This window comes from Athene noctua, chromosome 11 (genome assembly GCF_965140245.1).
Source record: "Athene noctua chromosome 11, bAthNoc1.hap1.1, whole genome shotgun sequence".
Classification (NCBI taxonomy): Eukaryota; Metazoa; Chordata; class Aves; order Strigiformes; family Strigidae; genus Athene; species Athene noctua.
The window spans coordinates 5,259,956-5,283,693 of NC_134047.1; the positions used below are offsets into that span (position 1 = coordinate 5,259,956).

Sequence of the window (23,738 nt, forward strand, 5' to 3'; positions counted from 1 at the left end):
CCACAAAGCCTGACCATTTAATAAGATCCTTTTTTATTAAGTAAAAATATTGTCAGTGAGGGGGGAAATGGACAAATCTGTTTCATGACCAGACCAAAGGCTGAGCTTTTTTCTACATACATATATAGGCATATATCTATATGTCTATAAATTTTTATTTTAAAAAGAACTGTGACCTTCGTCAGGGATCCCATGTGCAATAAGATGAGAAAGGAACTCCTGACTTGGGTGTGCTGCTCCATTCTAGCTTGACACAACATAGAAAGCTACTGTGCTCTAGTTTACAGAGGTTTCCTCATAAAGCATTTCTCTGTATAGCAAGCTAAAATCTTGTGCTTTCTTGTGATTTCTTGGGTTTTTTCTGCTTATAACAGTATTGAGGTTTTTCATAAAATGAAATGCTCTCTGGCTGCATTTAAAATATGCATTTTTGCCTATTTCTGTCTTGATCTAGAGGGAGGGTACCTACCTGCTTGTCTAGGTTACTGTCAAACTTAACTGAAAGTTGAATTGTACTCTGTTCTCCTAACAGAGACTATTTTCTCCTTCTGACTAGGTACTAAAAGGCTTTTACTGCTACACTAACATTTTCCAAATGAAACGTTTTTGCCAATTTCTGAAGAAATAGCAGAACAAGTACCACCTTAGACATGCTGGAAGGAGTCATGCGCCATGGATTGTAAACTGAAACAGTTGGCCAGAATAAGGAATTAAAGTAATCCCTGATATTAGGAACATGAAAATGAGATGACCTTCTATATATGCCCTGTGTGAGTTTCTAACCCAGTTGCACTACAGGCTCCCCTTTATCACTGTTCCTCCATACCTTTACTGTGCAGAAAACAAAAGACCAGCCGTTCAGCTGGGAAACTGGAACACATGCTTGCAAATATTACAGACTTTAAATGCATTGTATTTTTAACAGTAGTTCGTGATTGGAATGACAGGAAGGAAATGAGCAGAAAACATCCTATTCTATCTCTATATAAAATCTTGCTTGTGAAAGATACAGTTACCACAATAATGATCAGACGCTAATTGATTCATTGTGCTGGGAGACAAGTGCTGAGCGGAGGAGCCAGCGGGGTCATTTTCTTCCTCCAACTCCACTTGGGTTGTTTGCTGAGGAAGGGCAGGAGAGGGTTATAAAGCTGCTGCCACTACATTCAGCGCATGTTTTTCTCAGAAAAGAAGAGACACCGCCAGCCAAGATCTCTTTCCTTTGGAAATTGTGGCTGGGAAGGGCCCCTTTGGCTCGGCAGACAAAGTGGGCAGTCAGACAGCCCCTTTCCTGAATCACAGGCAGGCACCAGACGGCTGAAGGAAGAGAGGCACCAGGCTGAATTAGATTGCCTCCTGCTTTGGACAGTAAGGCAGAGAGGCAGGCTTAATTGCTTTGCAGCTGTTCATTTTTTCCCCTTCTCCCTCCCCTGCCCTCCTCTCCCTCCTCCCAGCTGACCCCGGCGGCAGCCGCAGCTGTAGCCCCAAGGAAACCTCCCCAACTTGGGGAGAAGTATCAAAGGTTTATGGACTCATTTCTGTCAGCCTTCATACCCTTCCCTCAAGTCCAGCAGCAAACGGGAAGAGAAGTAAAGTATTAAGGAGAAAAAGACTCTTTGGCGTAACCTAGTAATTTGTTGGGTTTTTTTCTGGGTTAGTTTGTACAGGAGTGTCTGATCGCTGCTTGTAGCAAGGGGCAGGCTGGGCCAGGGGACAGGGCAGCGATGGGCAGACATCTCGGGTGGCATCTTTCGGGAGAGGCAGCTAGGTGTCATCGCTGGCAGGTCCTGGCATCCTGTCTGAGAGGACGAACCGAGAGAGCCTTTGAACGAGCCCCCTGCGATGTGGCACTCCCTGCAGCAGGATTTACAAGACATTTGAGATTTCCGCTCTGGAGCTGTGATACCGGTTACGGAGATCTCCCAGACTGCTGCCTGGCAGCGTGAATGTCAGCTGGGGTTCATTTGATGGTGCTCTCACTCTTTCACCAGTGAGAACACCATCAAATGAACCCCAGCTGACATTCACGCTGCCAGGCAGCAGTCAAATGTTCTTTTCAATATCAAAATGTTCTTGACCTGACTATTAAAGGAAAAGCTCTTTTGAACCTCACAGAACATGCAGGGCTCTCCAGCCCTCAAAAACTGGCTCAGGCCAGGCTTGGAGATTTGCATGTATCTCATAATCCCAAACTGAACCTCATGTTTGTCCAGGAAACAGAGTTTGTTTTCTTAATTGCCCTCACCCCGTTTCCAGATTTAAAAATTTAAAAAGGTGTTTTTGTGCCTTAGCAATGAGACTGCAGTCAGCGTTCAGCTCACCTGCTTTGCAGAGAGGGGCTTTTCTCGCCTGCTGCTCAGCCAGCCTTCCTGGGTCTCTTCACCTCCAGCAGCAATGTCAAGCTAACCCAGTTTTGCAGCTGGTATCGAGTGCCAGAGGCCAGCTTTGTAGATGTCTCTTTAATTCCTGCACTTGCAGAGTTTAGTGTATATTTTCCCTCCAGTTCCACTGACTCACACAGTCCTTGGGGGTGGAGGCGGTGGGAGAACAAGAAGGCTATAACCCAGGTCTAATTTACTCATCTGGTAAAGCCAGTCGTCAATGAGCCTTTCCCCTCTCTGTCCACAAAGATAGTCCCTCTCGGGAGTCTGTTTGGCCTCCCAGTTATAATTATGGCATCAGTAGTTTCATACTTGACTGTCCTCCTAGGCCGACTGCATCTCCTCTGCTGGGGTGTCATGTCTGGGTGATAGCACTAAAACATGAAATGCCCACTGAGCCGACAGTACGACGCAGGGCATGCAGCCCCGCGCTGTTTGGGAGCACGGGTTGTCATGGCACACTAATCTCTTTATGTGGGACATATTTGCTGCTTATTTTTTATGATATCCTTAACAGCATAAACCAGAACTCGAGGTGGGCACCAGCGCAGGTTTTTGGCACGTTTCTTTTGAGGCACAAAACTGCAATGGGGATCTTGGCTCAGGGCCGCTGGAGAGATGGAGGGTGTCATTCCTGGAGAGGTAGCACAGCTACCAGATGCTTTGGTGGTCAGAGGGATTGCTGTCTGTAAGAAATGGATTTAGAAATAAGGTAAGGTAGCATGTAAGTGACTTCTTTTTGTTTCTAATCTGTTCAACGTGCAGCCTACAATAGCTCCGCCAGTTAGATTTGAATTAAAACCGGCTCCACAAGGTACAAAGGCTCTCGAGCCTCATTGCTGAGACCGGAAATCCATTGTGGCGTCCTGATTAGTGCTGGTGAAATCGGAAACCTTTCTTGGGGCAGATAACAATCTCACAAATGAAAATATAACCTGTTAATCCTGAATTTTAACAAGGATGGTTATGCAACTCCAGACCAAATGCAGGATGTGTCCTATCCATGTGCCCCTTGGTCAGAAAGGGTTTGCTGCTCGGGAGGGGTGGGATTGCACCCCTGCAGTACCCTCTCCCCAAAGCACCCCTGCCTTACACCAGGTCTGTGGCCAGAGGCAGGAGGAGGGGTGCTGGGAGCTGAGGCTCAGTGCAGAAATTGAGGTTCACCTGTTGGGTCTTGACCCCTCTGAAGCTCCTGGCTGAAGTATCTTAAGACGGGGCCTCTATTTAATGTTCCTCCCCATGCCAGCTGCTGCTGCCAGAGGAGGGGTGGTCTGGCTGGGGTCATCCGTGCTTTTTCAGCCCCATATTGGTCCCTTTAATTATGGGTAACAATAGGTTCTGTGTTAATAACAAGTTCCAGGGTATAAATAAGTCTGCAATTAAAAGAAAACACCTAACGATTTGACACCTATGCAGTCTGCTGGAGCCTCATCTGTGCAAGGAATTTTTTCTCCTGCCCTGAATATTTTATAATTGTTTTACAAAGAGCAGGTGGATGCTCCAGTCATTAAGAAATGCCAACCAAGGTACATTGTGGCACCAGGGAGCAGAGAACAAATAGCTATGCCTGTGCTGTGGCTGTAGAGCTCTCCTTTTCCACATGCAGACAGGGTTTGTTTGACCACTTCTGTATATTGACCTTTGTTTTTAAAGAAAAACACAAACAATCAGGATTGCTTTATTGTAGGACCCATTAACTCCTTCAGAGACTTTGCGGTGTCTGTTGATAAGAGCAGCGCGTGTGTGGTCATGCACTGCAAGGAGACACTTCTGCTGCTCTCCTGAATTTGGGTGTTTGCAGGCTCATGCTGCATGTCCCTTGCTTTGTGCATTTGGCAGAGTCAGTCTATATGTAAAAATATGTGGAAATAGGCCTGGGGACTCTAATCACCTTGGCCAAGGAGACAGCGAGTATGGGGAGAGGGGAATTCACCTCTGCTTTTGGGGCAGGGCACGGAGCGCTGTCTCTCATTTCTGAGTCTGGCTGGGATGTTTTTGATGTGGAGCCTGCGAATGGAGTTGCTCGAATACACAAGCGTGCCTAAAAATGTAAAAATAAAAGCAGTGCTATTTTAAGACTTTAGAATCAGAGATTATAAATAGCCCAACTGGTGTGTTACTCCTGGATGGGTGTGTCAGCACTAAAACACCACCACAACTGTCAGTTCCCTTTGAAGTAGCTTGTCGGCTAATGACCGTGGCAGTGGAGCCTCCTCTGCGTTTCCATGTTCTCTCGATAAGCACAGGTCAGTGATAAGATGTGCTCCAGGCTGACGTGTCCATCACACCAGCCCTTGCTTTGCTGGCTTGGGCCTGTGAGCGCACACAAGTGGGAAGGTGGGTGCACGCTGGCAGGGAGCGCTGCAGAGCTGGGGTTCGGTGGTGGGAGGTGGTGTTAGTAGGGTACAGTGGAGCTGGCTCTGCTGGGCACAAACCGTGGAGCCAGGGCTGATGAACATGGGACAAAGGGTGAAATAACTGCACGGTGAAGTGCTGGTGTGCGACTTGTGAGGTGTGGGTTTAGCACTCTCCATTGTCAGCCTTCCTCTGTGACTGGTTGGGATTCATCTTCCTGCGCCCATCGTTTAGGCTCCTCCTGTGGCCAGTGGAGGAAAAGCTCTTTAGATGGTAATTTCACCTCACCCTAATGTGCACCTCCAAGATGTGATGGATGGTCTGTGGTGAGGGAAGCCTTGACAACAGGCTTAGGCTTGGCCCCTTTCTTCTGGAGGTACATTTATTCCACCATCTCTGGAAGCAGCAGCAGCAGCTGTGCTGATCTAGTATACAAAAGTCTGTGAAGTTGAAAGACATACAGGTACCTGAAATAGCTGACTTCTGCCTCAGAAAGCATTTTTGTTTCTGTCTGGTTTTCCAGTGCGGTGGTTGGGAAGAAGTACCCTTGATGGTGTTCCACCGCCTCAGTACCCCGGGCAAGAGGCTGGGGAACAGGCTCTTCTCGGGTGGCTGTTTCTGAGAGGAATTCTAGCCGACTCCTGCACCGAGTAATGATATGTTTATTTGCAATATATGGAGCCAGGAGACATCTCTGGGTGATAAGGATCTGGAGACAAGTAAACAAAAGAAGGCAAGGCTGGAACTCAAACTGTAAGGTTTGTTTGGGTCTAAAGAAAACAACTATAAAACCAAATAATGATGGTGTTCAAAAAGGTCTGCAGTGGTGAATCTCAGGACAAGGTGCAAATGTATCTGCCAAGCCCCTGCGCTGGTAGGACGCCAGAATCCTGGTTGTTCTTACAGGGAGCTCTAAGCAGTCTGTACCCAGAAGGTGAAGAAAAAGGAGATTGTTGGCAGCGCCTTCTCTTCATAATAGATAGAAGTGGGCCAGGAATCTCTCCTGGTATAGCTGAGTCTTCCCCAGGAAGGGGGAGCTTATTTCATGTTCTCTCAGTGGAGGAAAGCTTCAAATAGGCTGTGTCTAGCCTAAAAGAAGCAGAACATCCTGATGTCTGAAGGTTTCCAAGAGTTCATGCTGAATTCTTCTCCGTAGCCTGCTTGTAACACAGAGGAGCTATGTCCTGACGTGATGCTGCCCTAGCACAGAACAAGCCATTTGTATTTCCTGGTGATAGAGAAGATCATTTCCATCAAGAAACAAATGGGGACAACAGCAGTGACAAATAAAGATCTTAAGGGTTCAAAACTGATAAGCTGACAGCTCTGTTTTTAAACCTGGATGTCTTGAACATGACCTAGAAACAGTATTTTGGCAATATGCTGACTGCAGTGGGCACCTGCGTTCTCTGCACTGCTGAAAATCAGGGAGCTTCTGGGGGAAGCCTGGACGTGGATGTGGAGAGGAAAAGTTACAGTAAGTGCCAGTTCAAAAGTTAAAGCCTTTGTCTGAAAGTGAAGTTGTTGCTTCGATCTGAAAATGGGGACTTTTCCCATTGCTCGCTGTGGTCAGAGTTGTTCCTGGAGGGCAACAGAAGGACAGATTTAATGCTCCATGTCTTTTTTCTTTTACACTGAACTCTTAATTATGCCTGCATTTCACTGCAGATTAGCAGGGAGTGCGGTGTGGAGCCCAAGACCCCTGGGGTGCAGCGAGTGCCCAGATCTCCTCTGCCCTGGCCCTGGGGTGTGTTTATAGATGAGATCTGTGGCTCTGCGAGGATGCGCACATACACGCACGCTCTTACGGTATGAAGAAGCTCAGTTTGCTTTTTATTCCACACCCCCCCTTCTTCTTTTCTATAATCATTGCAGAACAGGAACAAATGAGTGTGTCACTTTAAACCATGAAACCACTTAGTCCGTAAAGACAGATTTGGCGTCTTTGTGCTGGCAGTGACAGGCCAGTGCGGCGCTCCATAGTGATCCCACTGTTCTCCCTCTGCCCCGCACCCCGCCGCTGCTCCCCACCCCCTCTGAGATTTGCTCCGTGTTTGCCTGCCTCTGTTTTTGTGGTTGGTAACCAGCAAAAGAATGGAATGGATTTAATGATTTGTTGGCTGCGGTGCCGGCATGATTAAGTCAATAAAGCTGGAAGCTGAAAACAGTGTAGTTACAGTATATGACTTTAACCTTGTTAATGCATGTTTATGTCCTCCTGCCCACTGTATAGCTGTATGTTGCATAAAGAAGATCTGACCAATCTTTAACCCATTAAATAATTCATAAAGTGAGAGCAGACATCAGCTACTTGCGGAGCGGATCAGTAACCATGGGGTCAGCAATAACTTTGGCTCCCTGGACCATATCCAGCATGTTTAAACTCTGGTGATGTCACCAAGCAAGCTTCTAACCTTAATCATTTGGATGGGAACAAAGGGAAGTTAACTGTTGACATGCGATGTCTCCGTGGAAGAAACACTTGTGAGTGCTCTGCAACATCTCTGCCTCTCAGGGACCGGGGACTAGCTCCAGCCTCCTTGCTTCTTTTATACGCTTCCCTCTTTCCTTACAGCAAAAGCGCAGCTGGCCAAGTGTTCAAAGGCACATGTTGCCTAGACTCCTATTATCTCAAGTGACAGAGGCACCAAAATCCCACAGAATTTCAGAGCAATGTTGGCTGACTTGAGAAGATGGCATTTGGAGGCACTTGGATGTTTTTTTCATCATGGATAAATTTTGAATTAAAAGTATTTCCTGCCATGAAAAGACAAAGAAGGACATATAATGGGGATGGAAGTGAGCAGAAACCAGGGATGCAGAAGACGATGAAGAGTGAAACAGGACTGTTCTCACCGCAGTAAAAGCTCTGGCAATAAAATACCAAGCAAGATTTACAGGAAGATCCTAGGATTCTCACCCATAACCACCTCAGCCAGCCTCTTCTTTTCGTACCACTCAAAACACAGGGCTGACTTCTCGTAGCACACAGCCCTCTTTACACAGCTCCCAGCTGGGCACCGAGGGATCCTCCAGGTGTGGCGATGTCCGTAGTTGTTGCAGCAGCTTCTTTTGCTGGCACATAAGGAGCAAGTCATGGGATCACGGGGCGTGTGGCTGGGACATGCTGCGCTTCGCTGGTCTGTGCAGCCAGGTTAGAGGCCATCAGGGACCATTACAACTTACTGCAGTTTAGTGCCGTTCTGAGATGCAACCAGCTGTGGCCGGACCCAGAGGAGAGATGCAGAGAGGAGGACGCGACAAAATCTCATATGTGGAGCGAAGCAGAAAAAGCCCTTCGACCTCTCACTGGTGAGTAGCGTGGAGCACAGTTCTGCTGCAGGTCTTCGGGGTCATAACTCGAGGGCATGGGAGAAGCACCGTTTCAGGAGGCCGAAGACATAACCCCCCCTGGAAACAGACCCTCATTCTCCTATTCAGGGAGTAACATTTTGGGGGGGAAAACTGAGACGGAGAAATGAAGCAACCTGTCCGTAGTCATGTGAAGAAACTATGTATGATGGAACTGGAAACTGAATCTGGTCACGTGAGCCCGAGTCCATACAGGCAGCTTTTATCCTGTGACTCAGTCATGAAACAAACTCACTGTTCAAGATCATCTCCTTTAGAGGTGGCTTGGGAGTTCACCTTTAATGATCCCATTTTATACATCTCCTGACAAATTGCATGCTCACAGTCTCGTGAACTAACCCTCCATTGTGTGCCCACAGGGACATTTGCTTGTGCAAGTAAACTCATCGGAGGCTTGTGTGCCTACCTGCACAGCATCTATCCAGGTGTGTTTGCTAACAGACCTCTGTGATGTGCACGTCTTCATGGCTAGGACTGTTGGGGCTATTAAAGGCACCCAGGTAAAAAACTCTTACACAATTATTTGTGAGCCAGATGGCTGCGTACAGCAGAGCATATCTCAGAATCCACTACATCAGCCCAGAAGTGAATTTTCCAGGTGCCAAAAGATACGCACCTTGAGTTGGAGATTAGAGCCGAGACCTTCAGCCTGCTGTTGCCAGCATCTGCAGCCAGAGACCGGGGGGGAGACTGACCCCCAGAACTAGTGCTGATTATTCTCAATCACTCGGTTATTCCCTGTTGCTTTATGGGTGTGGTAATGAATACTCTCAATTAATTTACCCTGCTTTTTTTTTTTTTTTCGGGGTGTGTGTGTGTGTGTGTGTGTGTTGGGTGTGTTGGTTTGTTCTCTTTTTGACGTAATCCAGAGCAGCAGTCTCTGCTTCAGAGAAGATGCTTTAGAATTTATGGCAAGTCAAATCTGATCTGAGTAGAAATTCCATGTTCTGTTTTCTTTGTTTTTAGCTCAGAACATTGTGTGATGCGCCTGAAAATCTTTCCTTACCGGTCTATTGATTTCGATGAATGAACCCACATACACCTAGTGATGTTTTATTATCGCTCACCCACCATAGGGTATATAGCAGCTGGTAATTTTTGTGCATTGGCTGCATTTTTTTTCTGCTTGATGGAAAACAGAGTTGCTCCAAGCATATGCTAATGCTGAATGGGGGGGTCCCAACTTCTGACCCATAGCTAATATCCTGCAAGTCACATGAAGCTACCAAGGATTCTTGAGCTGGAGTTCGAAATGCCTATGTTATCAGCAAATAAACACCATTAATTGCTTCTAATATGTCATGCAGTGGTTAAATGACAAGGTCCTTATTAATATGCGTGTATTTCAGCCTTTTCAGTGTGCGTGAGGGGGAGTATGAAGTGGTAAAATTATTTAAAATTAGTGGGGAATATTTACAGGAAGGCATAAAGAACTGTCAGTTGAGGAAAGCAGCATTTTATGTTCTTGTCCCGGATGACCTTGCTCCAAGGACAAATCAGAGCTTGATGAAATGAAGCTGCAGATGGCTAGTGATCTCAACTCTGTAATAATGAAATGACACAAGAAAAAAATGAGACATCTACAGTTTGTAAATACAATCTGAATGGAAGGGGAAAAAAGGAATTTTTAAGGGGAGATTGAGTTGACTTGGTTACAGCAGCTCAGCTTCGGGTGTTTTAATAATAATTTCCATTTAAAAAAATAATGTAATCGCTCCTTATTCCCCTAACTCAAGGTCACCTTAATATATTTTTCCTTTTTAACATGTCAATATCTTGGTTTTAAAAATTTGATCATGAGGACTACCTAGTCACAGCCTACTTTGTATCCATTATTTTAGCATATTATTTATCACTGCATTTTGTTTTGTAAGTCATGGTGGTGATTTTTGGCACCTGATTAGATCTGATACAGCCATTTTAGGGTTTGAGTAGTTTCATCTGCTAGGAAAGAGTAAGCTTGTGAGTGGTTTTATACTGAAAAAGTGATGTGATACTTTGTGCCAGAGGGTGCTTTGTGCACTTACATGAGAAATCAGGAGTATATACTGTTGGGTTTTGCATATGGGCAGGTTTTCATGCAAAGGGCTTCTCAGAAGTGGTTAGCCAACTGCTATTGAAAGTTAACAAGACTTGGGCATCTGCCTCTGCAAATTGAACCTGTGCATGAAAAAGAAAAAGAAATTCACGGAAACATTAACTTCGAGAAATCAAGGGATTCACAAATCTCTGTGATCCAGACCACCTCACTGCAGTTCGCAGAGCTTTTCAGAAATGGGCAGGTAGAGAACTGATTTCTCCCAGTAGCTCAAGATTTCCTGACTTTCACTTTGTTAGAATGAAATCTTCACTTTTTTCTATCAGATCTTTTCTGCTCTCCCTAGTACATAAATTCGCCAGTCAGTCACTGCGTTTCTGTCGGGTGTTGAGCTGACCCAGCTCCTTTTGAATCTCATCAACACCTCCAAGAGCATGCCTTGACATAACACAAGGATTACTTGAGTCAAACCACTTTATAGATACGAGACGTTGTAGTTTGTCATCACAGCTAGTGCAACCTTGTAGAGACAGGCAGAAGGACTACCAGCCAAAATTGGGTGAGATAAATACAGTTTCAGATTATCTCATTGAATTTATAGGCAAGCTGCCCTCCATGGGAACAAGAGTGTGGTGTCAAGGGTTGGAGAATCATGATAGCTGTACAAGCCAAATATAAATATTTTGTTCTTTGCAGAGAATCCAATTTTGAATCTTGACTATATGTTATATAGACAGGTACAAACCACCCATCCCTGCATCTTTGGGTGTATACACATAAAAACAGTAAGATACGGTTTATGTCAAAGTATGGTGGTACAAAGACTGGTGGGGATGAGTCTAGCCCTAGGGCATTGCTCTCAGGTGGAAGAAAAGTGTATTAACACTGCAGGTACCTAGGTCCCATTGCCATCAGGGCTTTGGCAGAGCCTCCGTGGGTCTCTGCTCCTCCTGGAAGGTTTGTCTTCCACATGGGATGGTGGAGCAGAGCTGTTCTCTGGGCTGCCTTCACCTGTGGCCAGGGAGTTCATCTGGGCCAAAGGATCTATCTGCAGGGTAGCTGCTGTTGCTGGAGTCTTGATCATGCGTCCTTACAAGCACGGCAACCCCTGGGAGGTTGTGTGTGTCTGTGATACACCAACACTCCCATCCGTGTTGTGCCCCAGGCTCTTGGCTGCTCCCAGAGTTGTTCCCCATGTTCTTTCTAACAACATGGTGCTGGTAACAGCATCACAGCTTGATTTCAACTTGCCCGCTAAAGGATGTGTTTTCATCTACGAGAAAAATCACTGTTGCAATAATTCACTCTGCATTTTCTGTCTCTCTGTTGATCTGATTGCTGCTGCTCTTCAACGGCATGTTTTGATGGATGAAACCGGCTCTGAAAATATTGGTAGAGTCTTTGCACAAAAGCTTTAACTAATCAGATTAATTTTTTTAAGAGGGGACGTGTATTCAGTTTCCATCTTATTAAAATTCTGGATGCATTTTTAAAAGCACTTTGGATACTTTGATGGGATTTTGTTTTGTTTTCAACAGCATGCAGTGTAAGAGCAGCTATAGGGAAATTAAGTGTTTCATCTGCTTTGCTTGAAGGGAGGAGATCCTGATACAATTGCTAGACAGGTGTGGTGATATTGTCATTGCTCCTAGTAAAGAAGGAGGACTACCTTTGAAGGAAGCTGTGCATGCTCATGCTGTATGAAAAGAAAGAAAAACTTAAAAGAACTTTTCTTTTTAAACAAAACCGTATACCCATGGATCACTTACAATCTTCAAACAAAGCCTTTTCCTGACTGACAGCCCCCAAGATAAGCTTAGAAACTTGAGTCTGGTAGTATTTCACATGCTTGTATATCAAGTAAGTGAGTGAAAGATGGGTAAAAAAAAGATCCACTGAGGTGCACAGTTTGTTTTATCAATGTTCATACATTGTTTTAAAACAAACACACAAACAAACAAAAAAAAGCTTTGCAGTATTTCTGAACTGAAAGACTGTTTTATCTCAAAGAGCATCTCTGAACTGTGAGCAGAATAGAGGAGAGAGAAAAGACAGAAAACTTCCAAAGAGCAAAGGGAGAGTTTTGTTGAAGACAAGAAGCAGAGGCAAGAAGCATACGTAACCACCGACTTCTGCATGAAGCAAATGATCATGGCATCTCACAGACATCACCCTCCTGAGTGGGCTGACATGATCATTGTGCCGAACCATGACCCTGGATTTTGTTCGCATGCACTGGCCAAACAGATTCACCATCTTAGTACCTACTTGGATTAACAGCTGTGGAGTCAAGGACCCTCCTTTGTAAAGGTGGCATCAAGGTTCCCTATGGGGCCGCACCAGGTCACTAGACACTGGGAGTCTATGTGTGGCTTCTCTGTGGATCTGGACACGAAACACTTGCAACCGTGAAATTCTATGAGTGAGGCAACTTTAATACTATTAGTGTTTGAATTGCTTATTTTGTAGTATTTGTAGAGTTGTTGTGCCTAGGAGTCTTAGGCCTGGACTTCAGAGCGAAGTCCTGCCCAGGCTTTGTGAAAGCCCCCCAAGTTGAATGCAAGCACCTCTCCTAGACAGGAGACCATCCATGGCAGGTGGGCGGGAGCACAGGGAAGTGCAGAGGCACTAGTTTGAAACTAGTATTTGCATTTCCTCACCCGAGTACAGAACTCCTCATACGTAACAGATGTTCTTAAAATACAGAACAAAACTTGATTAGTGAAACTTCACCCCACCCCTAGAGAATAGCTGTCCCTACAGATCCACCGAGAGTCCCCGGCCAAGCAGGCAGGGCCTCGGAGCACAGCACTGGCACTGCCTCCTGTCACGTCCTGTAGCCATGTTTTTCCTCTCTGTGTTTTGGGGTTTTTTTAACTGCGTGATGTCTTAGTAAATACTTCAAGCTATGTTATCTTTGGTTACAAAAAAACCAAAAAAACCTGGTGGAAAAGCAGTTTGTCCCTTTCTCGTATTTACAGCAAACATCTACCCTGAGCGACCCATTTCCTTTCGTCTTTTCCTTTCATGCTGGGGTACTGTGGCTCATCTCAACAACCCTTCTGTTTTAAGCTCTATAATTACTGGATTCAGCTGGATGCCCCATTGAAAGTGGAGGGAATATTTCTCAAATCAGCAGTGTCTTTTGTAATGGAATAAACTTTTACAAGGCAGGTACGATACACATTTTTAATTAGACACATTTCTGTTCTTCTACGGCTGCTAACGCTTTCAGTTAGGAAGTGCAGTTCTTCCCCGACTCTGCAAATATCTACCGAAATTTGCAAAGCTGCCTGTCTCTCTCTCGGTAACCTTGCTGTGACCTGGTTATCTGTTAGAACCACAAAGAATTCAGTCTTTAATTAGTCCATCTGTTAACTATTGAAATTCATGGCTTAGTTTTATTGTCTGGGTCTGTAACATAGTGCTGAATGGTCTCACCTGGCAGCTTATTTCTTATAAAGCAAATGTGCCTTTCCAAGAGCCATTTTGGTGCAGATAACTGTCTTTTCAGCATTGGACAAATGACTCTGTCTAGCAGCCTGCAGTCCCCTTCATGCCCTCGCTGAAATAAATTGTACATCTCCAATAGCTCTGGGCTTAAGTCAATACAATTTAACATGTACATTTCTTTGTTATATTCTTCGGAGTTACACCGTAAGAGCAGATGGGAAACTTTAATAATGATAAATGAGTTTAGTGTTTTCACATAGTCCTAAAAAACAATGAATGCCCTTTATTAAAGATTAGAGGGATTTTTACATATTTGACAAATAGCGATTAAAGCTCTAGCTCAGATCCTCAGAAAGTCTTGCTTTTAAATTCTTTTTTGGACTGTTTGTTAATGAGGATTCAGAGGAATCAGAGGCCATAAATTTCTTCATTCTCGCTTAAGTGAAGCCACAAAGTGATTACAGGGTATATAACTAAGCGCTGAGGACTGGAGTTTATCAACCGCATTCACATAGAACAATTCATCTCCGTGCTTATTTACTGCAGTTGTGCATCTTACATGTAATCAGATGATGGGGCTGGACAGATCGAGCTCATCAGTAGATTTTTAGAAGGATGTAGATTCATAAATATACGTGGTAGGTCTCAGTGGGACCGTTCACACACTTTCCATTAAGTGGTTGCCCAAATATTTTGTTGGACCAGACCCACACGCTCGCTACAGTTGGACGCAGTAATTTGCAGATGCGTTTGCCCAGGCTGAACAGCCTGCCATTGTGCACCAGCTGGGCGGCTGGGAGGGACTGGTTTCACTGGGCTGTGCAGCGGCTTTTACAATTACGGTCAGTGGCGGAATACCGACAGAAACAGTACACCTTCCCGCAAACCCAGAACCTGATTCTTTTCTCCTTGCTTTCGGAACTAGTGCATAAGCTACTCAGTCAAATCCGTGGTTAGCCCCTGTGCCTTTGTGAACAGAAATTGCCACACTGGAAAGCCCAGGGAGTGCTGCAGGAGCTCTGGACCTGCTGTGCGACACTTTGCCTAGCAACAGAAACACATGCTTTCCAATTCCAGGTCTGCGTGGCGTGCCATTTGGTTAGGGATTCTGCCCATTTGATGTTTTAATATGAGTTTTTGGAGGGAAAACTGGCAAAAAAACCTGATACCTACATGCAAACACATTTTTTTAAAAGTTGAAGAATTAGAATTCCCCATAGCCATCTGTACCCTCCGGTGTAGCTTACAGCTGTCTCAGCTGCATGCCCCTTTGCGTATGAACACCCGTTTCCATCGTTCCCAACTTCAACACTAGAATCCTCCTCTCTTTGCTGTCTTCCTGAATTTTAAAATGGGATAGTCCAAACTACAGACAAGTCAAGATTATGGCTTGTTTGACTTGGCCTTACTATGGGAAGGAAAGTGATTTTTCTTGGGGAGTGATGAAAAGGAAAAATGTTTAAAGTTCATTAACCTTTGGTACAGATAGCAGTGTCCTTTAGACTACACCAGAGCTATTCTTAGTCATGACGTTTAAGTGGTTATTTTTTATTGTAAGAGAATACAGTAGTTCCCACTAGTGGTGAAATGAGAGAAGTTTTTCCTTTTCATTTTTTTTCTTTCTTGGCTTAACCTAAATGTGAACTGTAGAAGGCAAGATTTTTAATTCATTCCTTGTCTTCCCATGTATGCTATTTTGTCCTAATTTCCCCAAAAGCAAAATTTATATCTATAGATTGTTTCTTTACTGGCTAATTAAGTATTATACAACTTCGCTCTGAAAAACTCAGCAACCCATTCTGTGTATTTGCAAATGAACTTTGCTGATTGTCATTATTGCTATAGGGTGCCTGCAGAAAATCCCATATAATTAAGCTGTTGTACTGCCACAGCACAAGAGCTGCAATTAGTAATGTGATTTACACTTCTTTGCCATTAATAATATGGAAAAATCAACATTATTTTCTTGATGATGTTTAGGAGAAATTAGAATGAGGTGGACATGATTAGGAAAAGAGACTTTAATGTTATGACTTGTTAATGCAATAGCCCTGAGCAAGACATCAGAATGATTGTCCTTGCACTAAACTCATTTGCTTCAGTAAGCACAGACCCTCTGCACGCAACAAGACAAGTTTGGAGGAAATTGGATAGATGGCAGGGATTTTGGTGGTATGAACATTTCAGTGTCTTTCATGTGCAGAGTACACAAACTGAATCCCTCCACTTTCAAATATTCCCCTAGAGGCAATCTGCATTATTCAAAGCTTAACTATGGCTGCAGAATCCTGTCTGACATGAAAGCAGAGTGCTAGCTTTACATGAACTTTCATATTTACATCTGTAGTAAATCATATTTACTTTTTTCCTCCCCTCCCTCTTTTTCTGTGGGAGAGAGGGAGTAAAATGGGTAGGAGGGAAGGGGGAGGAGGAGAGATGTCCACCAGAATTGTAAGCAAAGCACCAGTAATAAAGTCTAGTCTTATGAGACTGCCCATGAATAGGAATGATAATGAGAGCAGTGATGAGCTGCAGGTTTGTGTCTTTTAGTAAATTATCTAGCAGGCATTTACATTTCATCAATTGTGCTTTTGCATAATAGACCAAAGTGCTACAACAAAAGGAGGCACCATAAAAATGAGTAATTTCAGTGACCTTCTTGGTAATCGCTCTTACAAAGAATATCTTGGAAGTAGCTGGGTGATTCCTCATGGTGAAGCTGCTGTGGAAAGGCGCCCCAGGCCCAAGAAGCCTGCCTGGTGACAAATGCTTTCCAAGGCTTTCTCCTGGCCACTCTGAAACATGGCTCGTATCCTGTTTTCTCCATCTGAGCATGCTTCTAATTGTCAGATGTCAAAAGGCAACAACCATTTTCTTCTTGCTTATCTCCTGATAACATTGATTCTCAAACAAAGGATGTGGGCTTCCATTCTGAAAACAAAGGAAGCATGGCCCAGCTAAGGATGCTGGATATAATATACATACTTCTCCCTGCCAATAATAACAAAACACCATAAATAATACAGAAGCTGGATGTGAAAATGGAGAAAGGAGAATACACTGGTATTGCTGTGCCTGCGTACGCCACTTCCAGGATCGCTTCCCTTCTTGTCCTCAGTGAGGCCTTGACTTCTTCCCTCATTTTTTTTCTTGTATTTCCCTGACTACCTGCCAGATCCTAAGATTCAGACTTCAGGGTTTGGTTTTTTTCCCTTTTGGGTTGTGTCTTTATGGTGTTCTTATAATTTTTTTTTCTTTTCTCCCCACAATGCTCTTTCTTTGGAGGCAAGTCCTAGCTGGTGAGAACCCTCTCAGATCTTTCACTGGGGACTTACAGTGAGGCCAGTTTGCATCAGCCAGGAGTCAGACCGAGTGCATTACTGATTTGTGCCTGGCCATGACCTGACCCTACATTTTGTCATGCTCTCCCCTCCTTTCCCAGTTAGCTCTCCTTGTTTGTCCTATCATGGAACCCACAAGAACCACTTCAATCTGAGGACCATGTCTTCCTCATCTTTCTGCATCCCTGGTCTGATGGCACCTTTTCTCCTCTTCTGCCTTTAGTTTGCTGTTTACTTTTACTGTAGGCTTCTCCTTTATGTTCAGTTGCCAAATCTTACCCTGATGCAACTTTTCTTTCCTTATGTCTTTCAGTGTAACAGTTGGGGAACTGGTGGGAAATGTGACGCTTTACTCACATCCCTTCTGCCAGCCAGGCAGCCATGTGACTCCAGTAATGGTAGTGAATCAGTCCCATAGCCTTGGGCTAATCACAAAGAATTTTGGATTAACCTTTTGCTTCTCTCGCTTCTTCTTGTGCTGATCCTCAGAAATCAGAGCAGTCCCCTGCCCCTTACTGTCCTCACCGTGACATGCGGGTCCATGCAAATCCACAAGGTGTTTTGGCCTTGGGACAGCCAAAGACCGGAGAGAGGGCATCAGCAGAGAGGATAAGGGCTTCTGTTGTTATCTCCCTGATGAGATTAATTTTCTTTTTTCATCTTTCTTGGCAGGATCAAAATCCTGGAATTGTTGCCAGACTTCAGGAGCCGGGCTCCATCCCAAGCGGAGGCTCTGTGCCGGCACCAGCCACGGTAAATGGATACACAATGAGGAACCATTTACTGAAGCAGCAAATAATGAAAAGACAGCTGATGCAGGTACGATGCTGAATGCCTCTGTGGGTTGCTGGGCTGTCCACCTCACTGGGAAGGACAGGACTAACTGGAATGGGGAAATCACCAGTCAGCAAACACTATGAAGTGAACCTGGAATTGCTGGGTTGAGTCAGACTAGGGCTGTGGTGAGTCCAGGATGTCATGCCCAAGAGGGGCCAAGGCCAAGTGCTGCTCAGCAAGTCTGAGTGCAGCTCTGCCCACTCGTATGCAAGGGAAGGATTCAGTCACCTCCGTATCATTGCTGTCATCGTTGGTCAGCCACAGATTTGGGAGGGAAGATTCAGAGAAGGGAGGCTTGGAGGGTGAGTCAGCCCCAGGAGAGATGTTCTCCATGCTTGCTTTTCTCTCTGGTTCCCTGGGGAGTTACCAGAGCAGATATCAGGCTCCAGTTTTCCCTAGCAGGGTCTAGCATGAACAAGGTTTGTAACATGCTGTATGAAGAGCAGGGATGGGGGAGTCCCACAGATGGGCTGTGTGAGGCAGCACTGAGCATTTGCCTGTGACTTTCTGAGCATGCTGCTGGGTTTGGGTCAAGGAGGCTCATTTCTTTGGATGGGAAAAGAGAAGAGTAGCGTAATAAAACCCTCAGCAAAGTACGGTCCTGCTCATTGATCCAACTCCCTTTCAAAACCAACTCTGCCTCCTTGTCATCAGTTGGCTTCAAGCTTATCTGTGCTGCTCTAACACAGCGGGAGCCAGGCCTCAGCTTCCACCGTCCATGAGGAGTTCCCCAGGTCACAGCTGCCGTCCTCAGCAAGGATGCAAGTGCGATGGCAGGTCCTGGGGTTTAGTAGTGGGAGACGCAAATTGGGTCACTTGGAGGAAGCCAGCAATGCCTTGCGCAGGGAGCACCTGCGGAGGATCCCTGGCTTCCTGTGGTTTCCTGCTGTGTTCTGATTAGAAGTGGCAACCAGCACAAAAGGTGATGGTACGCACGAGCAGAGCTGTCCTCCAGACAGGGTAACAGCCACCAACAATCTCTTCTTCGTCGGTGTGTCCCTGCAATGCTGCCACAGATCCTGTTCACTAATAGACTTCTGGGCACCTTTTGTCCCCGGATCTGGCACTTCAGAGAACACGTCCAAATAGTCAGCACGAAAGGCGCTGGGGAGATGCCAGGATTCTTGCAGCCTCCAGCTGTGATGCACTTCACTCATAAGCTTGAGAACACGAGGGTCTCCAGCTCCCCTTGGGCCGCCTGCATAGCACCTGCTGAAGGCTGTGCGTCCTAATGCTGGGCTGTTGTCAGGACACCTCTGCGAGAAGGGGCATGGGAGAAATTAAGATCCAGTCTGAAATAAACTGTCTGAGCTGAGTCTCATCAGAGGGGTGTGTGTGTGTGTGTGTAGGGGAGGGCTTGTTAATGATGACAGCGGCTACACTTCAAGTGTCTGCTGCTATTCTTGCTTGTCAGGAGACTGCAGCTTGACTATTATGCCCCTTGTTTTCCAGGAAAAGCAGAGACAGAATATGCTAGGAGTAACATCTGAGCAGAGGAATTTGTTTGCGGCTCAGCAGATCAATCAGTTTCAAGGTAAGGAGGGAAATGGTGTGCTATAAAAAGCCTCGAGGAGCCAGGGCCTGGGGTCTGATTAAATACAGGGTGCTTAATGATTCTCTGCCCTGAAATAAAAACATTTCACATTTTATCACATATCACGAGATTGACTCGTTTTCTTATCACTCCAGTAATAACTCTGTTACAAAGAGCACAGAGGAGAGGCCCATGTAATGAAAGAGAGAGACGCAGCAGCAGCCTTTTAAGGCTCTGCCATGTCTCCAGGTGAACATGTGCCCACCAGCTAACGTGTCCCTTTGTGCGCAGCCGTGCAGCAGCCCCTTCCCGCTGACTGCAGCCAGGTGATGCCAGCTCCTCCGCCCAACCACCGCATGCTGCCGTCTAACCCAGCCATGCTCCAGAGCACCTTGGGCTCTGGCATGGCCCCGGCCACTGCCAGCCAGAGCAGCGGGACGATGGTGATGATTCCACACAACTCCAGCAAGCAGCAGGGTATTTTTCCGCCTAATTCTGACTTTAACATCGCGCTGCGTCCAAGCCAGAACTCACTGGGCATGAACTCGGGGTGCCAAACAGCACACAGCCACTCTGCTGCGCGGCCAGGAATGCCGATGGCAGGCTTCAGTTCTGCTTCCTTAGCAAATCACTCTGCAACTCAGCAACACTTGAGGCAGCCGAGTATGCCAAGAATCCCTAACGTCTACCCCAACTCATCTGCCCAGATGTGGACGCCGACCGCTGTGCCAAGGATGCCAAATCAAAGCCAAATGGATACCAGCATGCAGCAGTTCTCCGGTAACACCCTCTTCTCCAAACAGAACGTGCGACCGAGTGCACCGGGGCAGCAGTTCTCCCAGCAAGCCGTAGTGCCCCCGAACCAGATCGCTCCCAGTGTCCAGGTTAGACAGATGCAAAAACTGAGCATGGGGCAGTCTGGCCAGGGCTTGAGCTCAATGAGTAATCAGAACTTGAGACACAATTTAACCAGAGGACCGTTGCCAGCTATGAATGTTATGAAATCAATGCCACAGGGAGTGTCCAGTTTTAACCAGCTCAACCCTGCCTCGGGCCTTGGCCCGCCGAGCTACCCTGCCACGGGCCAGCCGCCCGACGCCTTCAACAGGATGAGCGCTGCTGCTGAGCTGCCACAGTACGACTTTGTGTCCCAGCACAGCAATTCGGTCATGCCCGCAAACTGCAGTGACACTGACTTCCTCGACTCCCTCATGAAGAACAGCAGCAGCAATGATGAAGAGTGGTTGAACAATCTGACAATGATAGACGACATTTTGGGACAGCATGCTCAAAGCTCCGGACACGTTTAGCTCGGAGAGAAGCAGCCTCGTTGTATATAACATACGTATGGCTTTTGAACATAACAGACAACCCGTGAAAGCCGCCGCCTCTTTCAATACAGAATGAATAGACTCAGCCAATTCTTTGCCTGCATCAAAGTTTAATATTGGCAGTTTTTCAGATGACTGTATATATTTGAATATTTTGTAAATTATGTTTTCCTAAACCTTAAATGTAGAAGTATTTATACTTCTTTGCTGGACTGTTTGTAAATAAATCTATAGCATACCTTTTGGTTTTATTATAGGGATTTCATTATACCTTGTTATAAATATGCAAATAATATTGTTAGTTTCAGTAATACTGTGTATTACAGCATAAAATACTTATGTTTTTGACATAACTTAACACATGAACTAGGGGTGTCATTGCAACCAGACTAAGCAGAAATCAAATGTGGCATCTGTTCTCCCATATCAAGAGGAAAGATTGAAAAGTTGCATTGAAAAAAAAAAAAAAAAAATCCATAAAAGGAGCTGCTGATTCCCTCATAGCTGAGTCTCACAGCCCGATTCTGGTATGTAGGTCCCATCTGGGCTCCTGGTGCATTCAGGGATCTGCCCGCAGAGATCCGTTTGCAAGAACCCGGCCACGTTCTCAACTTGACCCACTCCAGCAGGTTGATTCGACCGACCCCGTGCCGTCCGTTGTCCTGCAGCGAGTGTGCGCTGGCGGCGTTCCAGGCGCTGCCCGGCGGGTGTGTGCGTGCGTGTGTGGGCATCGCAGGCTGGGGGCTCTGCGCCGCCCGAGGCGGGGGGCGGGGGAGATGCTGCCAAGCCTCCCTGGCAACTGAACCCTTCCGTAAAAAGGTAGCTCTGGTTTGCACACCTCTGCCATGTATATTTGTAGTGTACAGGTGATTTGTTCCTGGTTTTAAGGCTTTTCATAATTTCTGTTTTCATGTGAGACTTTTTTCAGGGGAAAAGTCTATAAACATTAATAGTTAATTTTTGATGTTTTTCTGTCAGCTACTATTGTCCTATGTATATTTAAGAGTCTGTTTATAAAAGATTCACTGTACTGTAAACTTCTTAAAATGTTCATACTTTGTGTAATCATATTTTAATAGTCACATCATACTTTGCAATACATTTGTAATATAACGTCAGCTTCAAGCACAGAATGTTTTTTTTCTTCATACCATAATAAACTGCCAGGGGAAAACTGCATATAGTTTATGTGCTCATTCCTCAGCTACAGTGTTTCATACCTGCAGATATTTGCATTAATTTGATTTGTCCAGGATGCTGCAACGTCAGTCTAATAACCTGTACAAATGTGTGTGTGTGCTGTTAGTAAAAGAAATGGGCTAGACAAAGAATTGAAGCAGGCTTTAATTTTATTTTAAGGTGTGATTTCTTAGGCTTGCTCTCCTTTTCCAGTGTAATTATAGGTGAACGTGAAATTAATCTCTGTTGGGTTTTTCTTTACATAGCAACATGTTTATTTAAGTGACAGTTCTTATTTCTAAATGCCCATACCAGTTGGCCCATCAGAAAATAGAGCCGTGCCCAGCGTGAGGTGGTGAGGAGAGCTGGGGGGCTGCAGTGCAGTCCCACCTGGCTCATTCCACAACGCCAGCGAGGGTGATGCCAGGTACAACACATCACTTCTTTGACACAGAAACGACAGGAGAGCTGGTGCCTGCCCTGGGGAACGTGGGGCAGGGAGGTGGGGTGGGAAGGAACAGGAACGTTTTGGCAATCTTAAAGAAATGCACAAATAGAATCTGTAGCTAAAATTGCCTCATTTAAACAGGGCCAGATGCCACCCCAGCTTCCTAGGGCTGGTGGAGAAGACATGTCAGTGCTGCCCTTTGTCCTGGGCACACTGTGGTCACGGGCAAGCCTGAGGAAATCTCCTGGGGGGGGATCTCCCTCAAATTGATCCATGCTGGAGGGAGGGGTTTGGCACCCTGGCGTGGGTCCTTCTAGAAGCCTGTTCTCCGGAGCTGGGTGGCAGAAAACAGCTTCTGAGGTCCAAAATGAGAGGGGACAGACGGAGTTTAAAGCAATCGAGTCCAAGCTCTGCTGCCAGGTGGTCCAGAGACCTCTCCCAGGCACAACCACCCCCGGCCTTGCCGGAGATCTGTGTGGCTTGGTGATGGCAAAGGCAGGTCCTTGTGGTGCAAGAGGCTCCGAGGGGAATGACCCCGAACCAGCTTCGTCCTGAGAATGGCATGTACTTGTGTGTGAAACCAGGGTGAGGAGGAAAAAAGCCAGTTTTTCCAGCAAAGGAAGTCAGCCCCACCAAACAATTGCCCAAAATGGGCTGTAAAACTCAGCAAGCGTCTGAATGAGACAGAAATGCCGACTCGCCTCCAGACAGCAGAGAGGGGGAGAAATGCCTGTGAGTATGTCTGTGGTGAGGACAAAGGTGAGTTTGTTTGGCTGTGAAAACTGGCACCGTTTCAGCAGCTTTTCTGTCGTGAGCTGTGTCCTGCCAGGGAGCAGCGCTGGCTGCGGCCGGGCTTCGCTGCTTTATGGAGCAGCGGGTCTGACCACAGGTCTGGGAGCCAGCAGCGCCTCGCCCCCTCCGGGCCAGCAGCACAGCGGTCACAGATGGAGAGAGGGCTACTGCCCACACGCTCTTCTTTAGAATATTAATAAAACTAACAAAAATGCCCTCTTTTCATTCTTCATTTTGTTTGTGTCAATGCACCTTTCAGCTTTTCACTTCTGCAAGATTTGGGTTACAAATGCTGGGGGGGGACATGTCTTCAAAAGCCAACTGTTTCCCACAGAATTTATCTTGTACCTATGTTGTGTACCCACTTGTTTTCACTCTGGTTTTTTGTCTAGCTTTTGAGCTCGTAGAGCCTTTCACCCCTCCGTATCACAGTTCCTCACGTCTCGAGGGAATGATGATCCTTCCTTGCCACAGGGGTGCTGTGAGGAGTCAGGACTATATCGAGCTTGGAAGAGGAACAGGACTAAGTATTATTGTTATTTTGCTGTCTCTGGTTGTACTTGTAACTGCTGATTCTTTTGGGGGACTGGTATGTAACTGCAATGGCCAGTGCTCTGCTTGGGTTGCAGCTCGGGCTGGAGCACAAAGCACAGGGATGTGCAGGGTGCGTGATGACC

The 23,738-nt window shown here is 45.9% G+C and overlaps 1 protein-coding gene across 1 annotated transcript in view; it reads left to right on the forward strand.

Moving 5' to 3' along the window:
• MAMLD1 (mastermind like domain containing 1) overlaps positions 1-21,821 on the forward strand; it is an 84,179-nt gene extending 62,358 nt beyond the window's left edge. The window contains exons 3-5 of the mRNA XM_074915371.1: positions 17,613-17,759; positions 19,230-19,311; positions 19,603-21,821. Coding sequence (XP_074771472.1) covers positions 17,613-17,759; positions 19,230-19,311; positions 19,603-20,621 — 1,248 coding nt within the window. The 3' untranslated portion in view covers positions 20,622-21,821. The remainder of the gene's footprint in view (positions 1-17,612; positions 17,760-19,229; positions 19,312-19,602) is intronic.
• Positions 21,822-23,738: the final 1,917 nt, after the last annotated feature.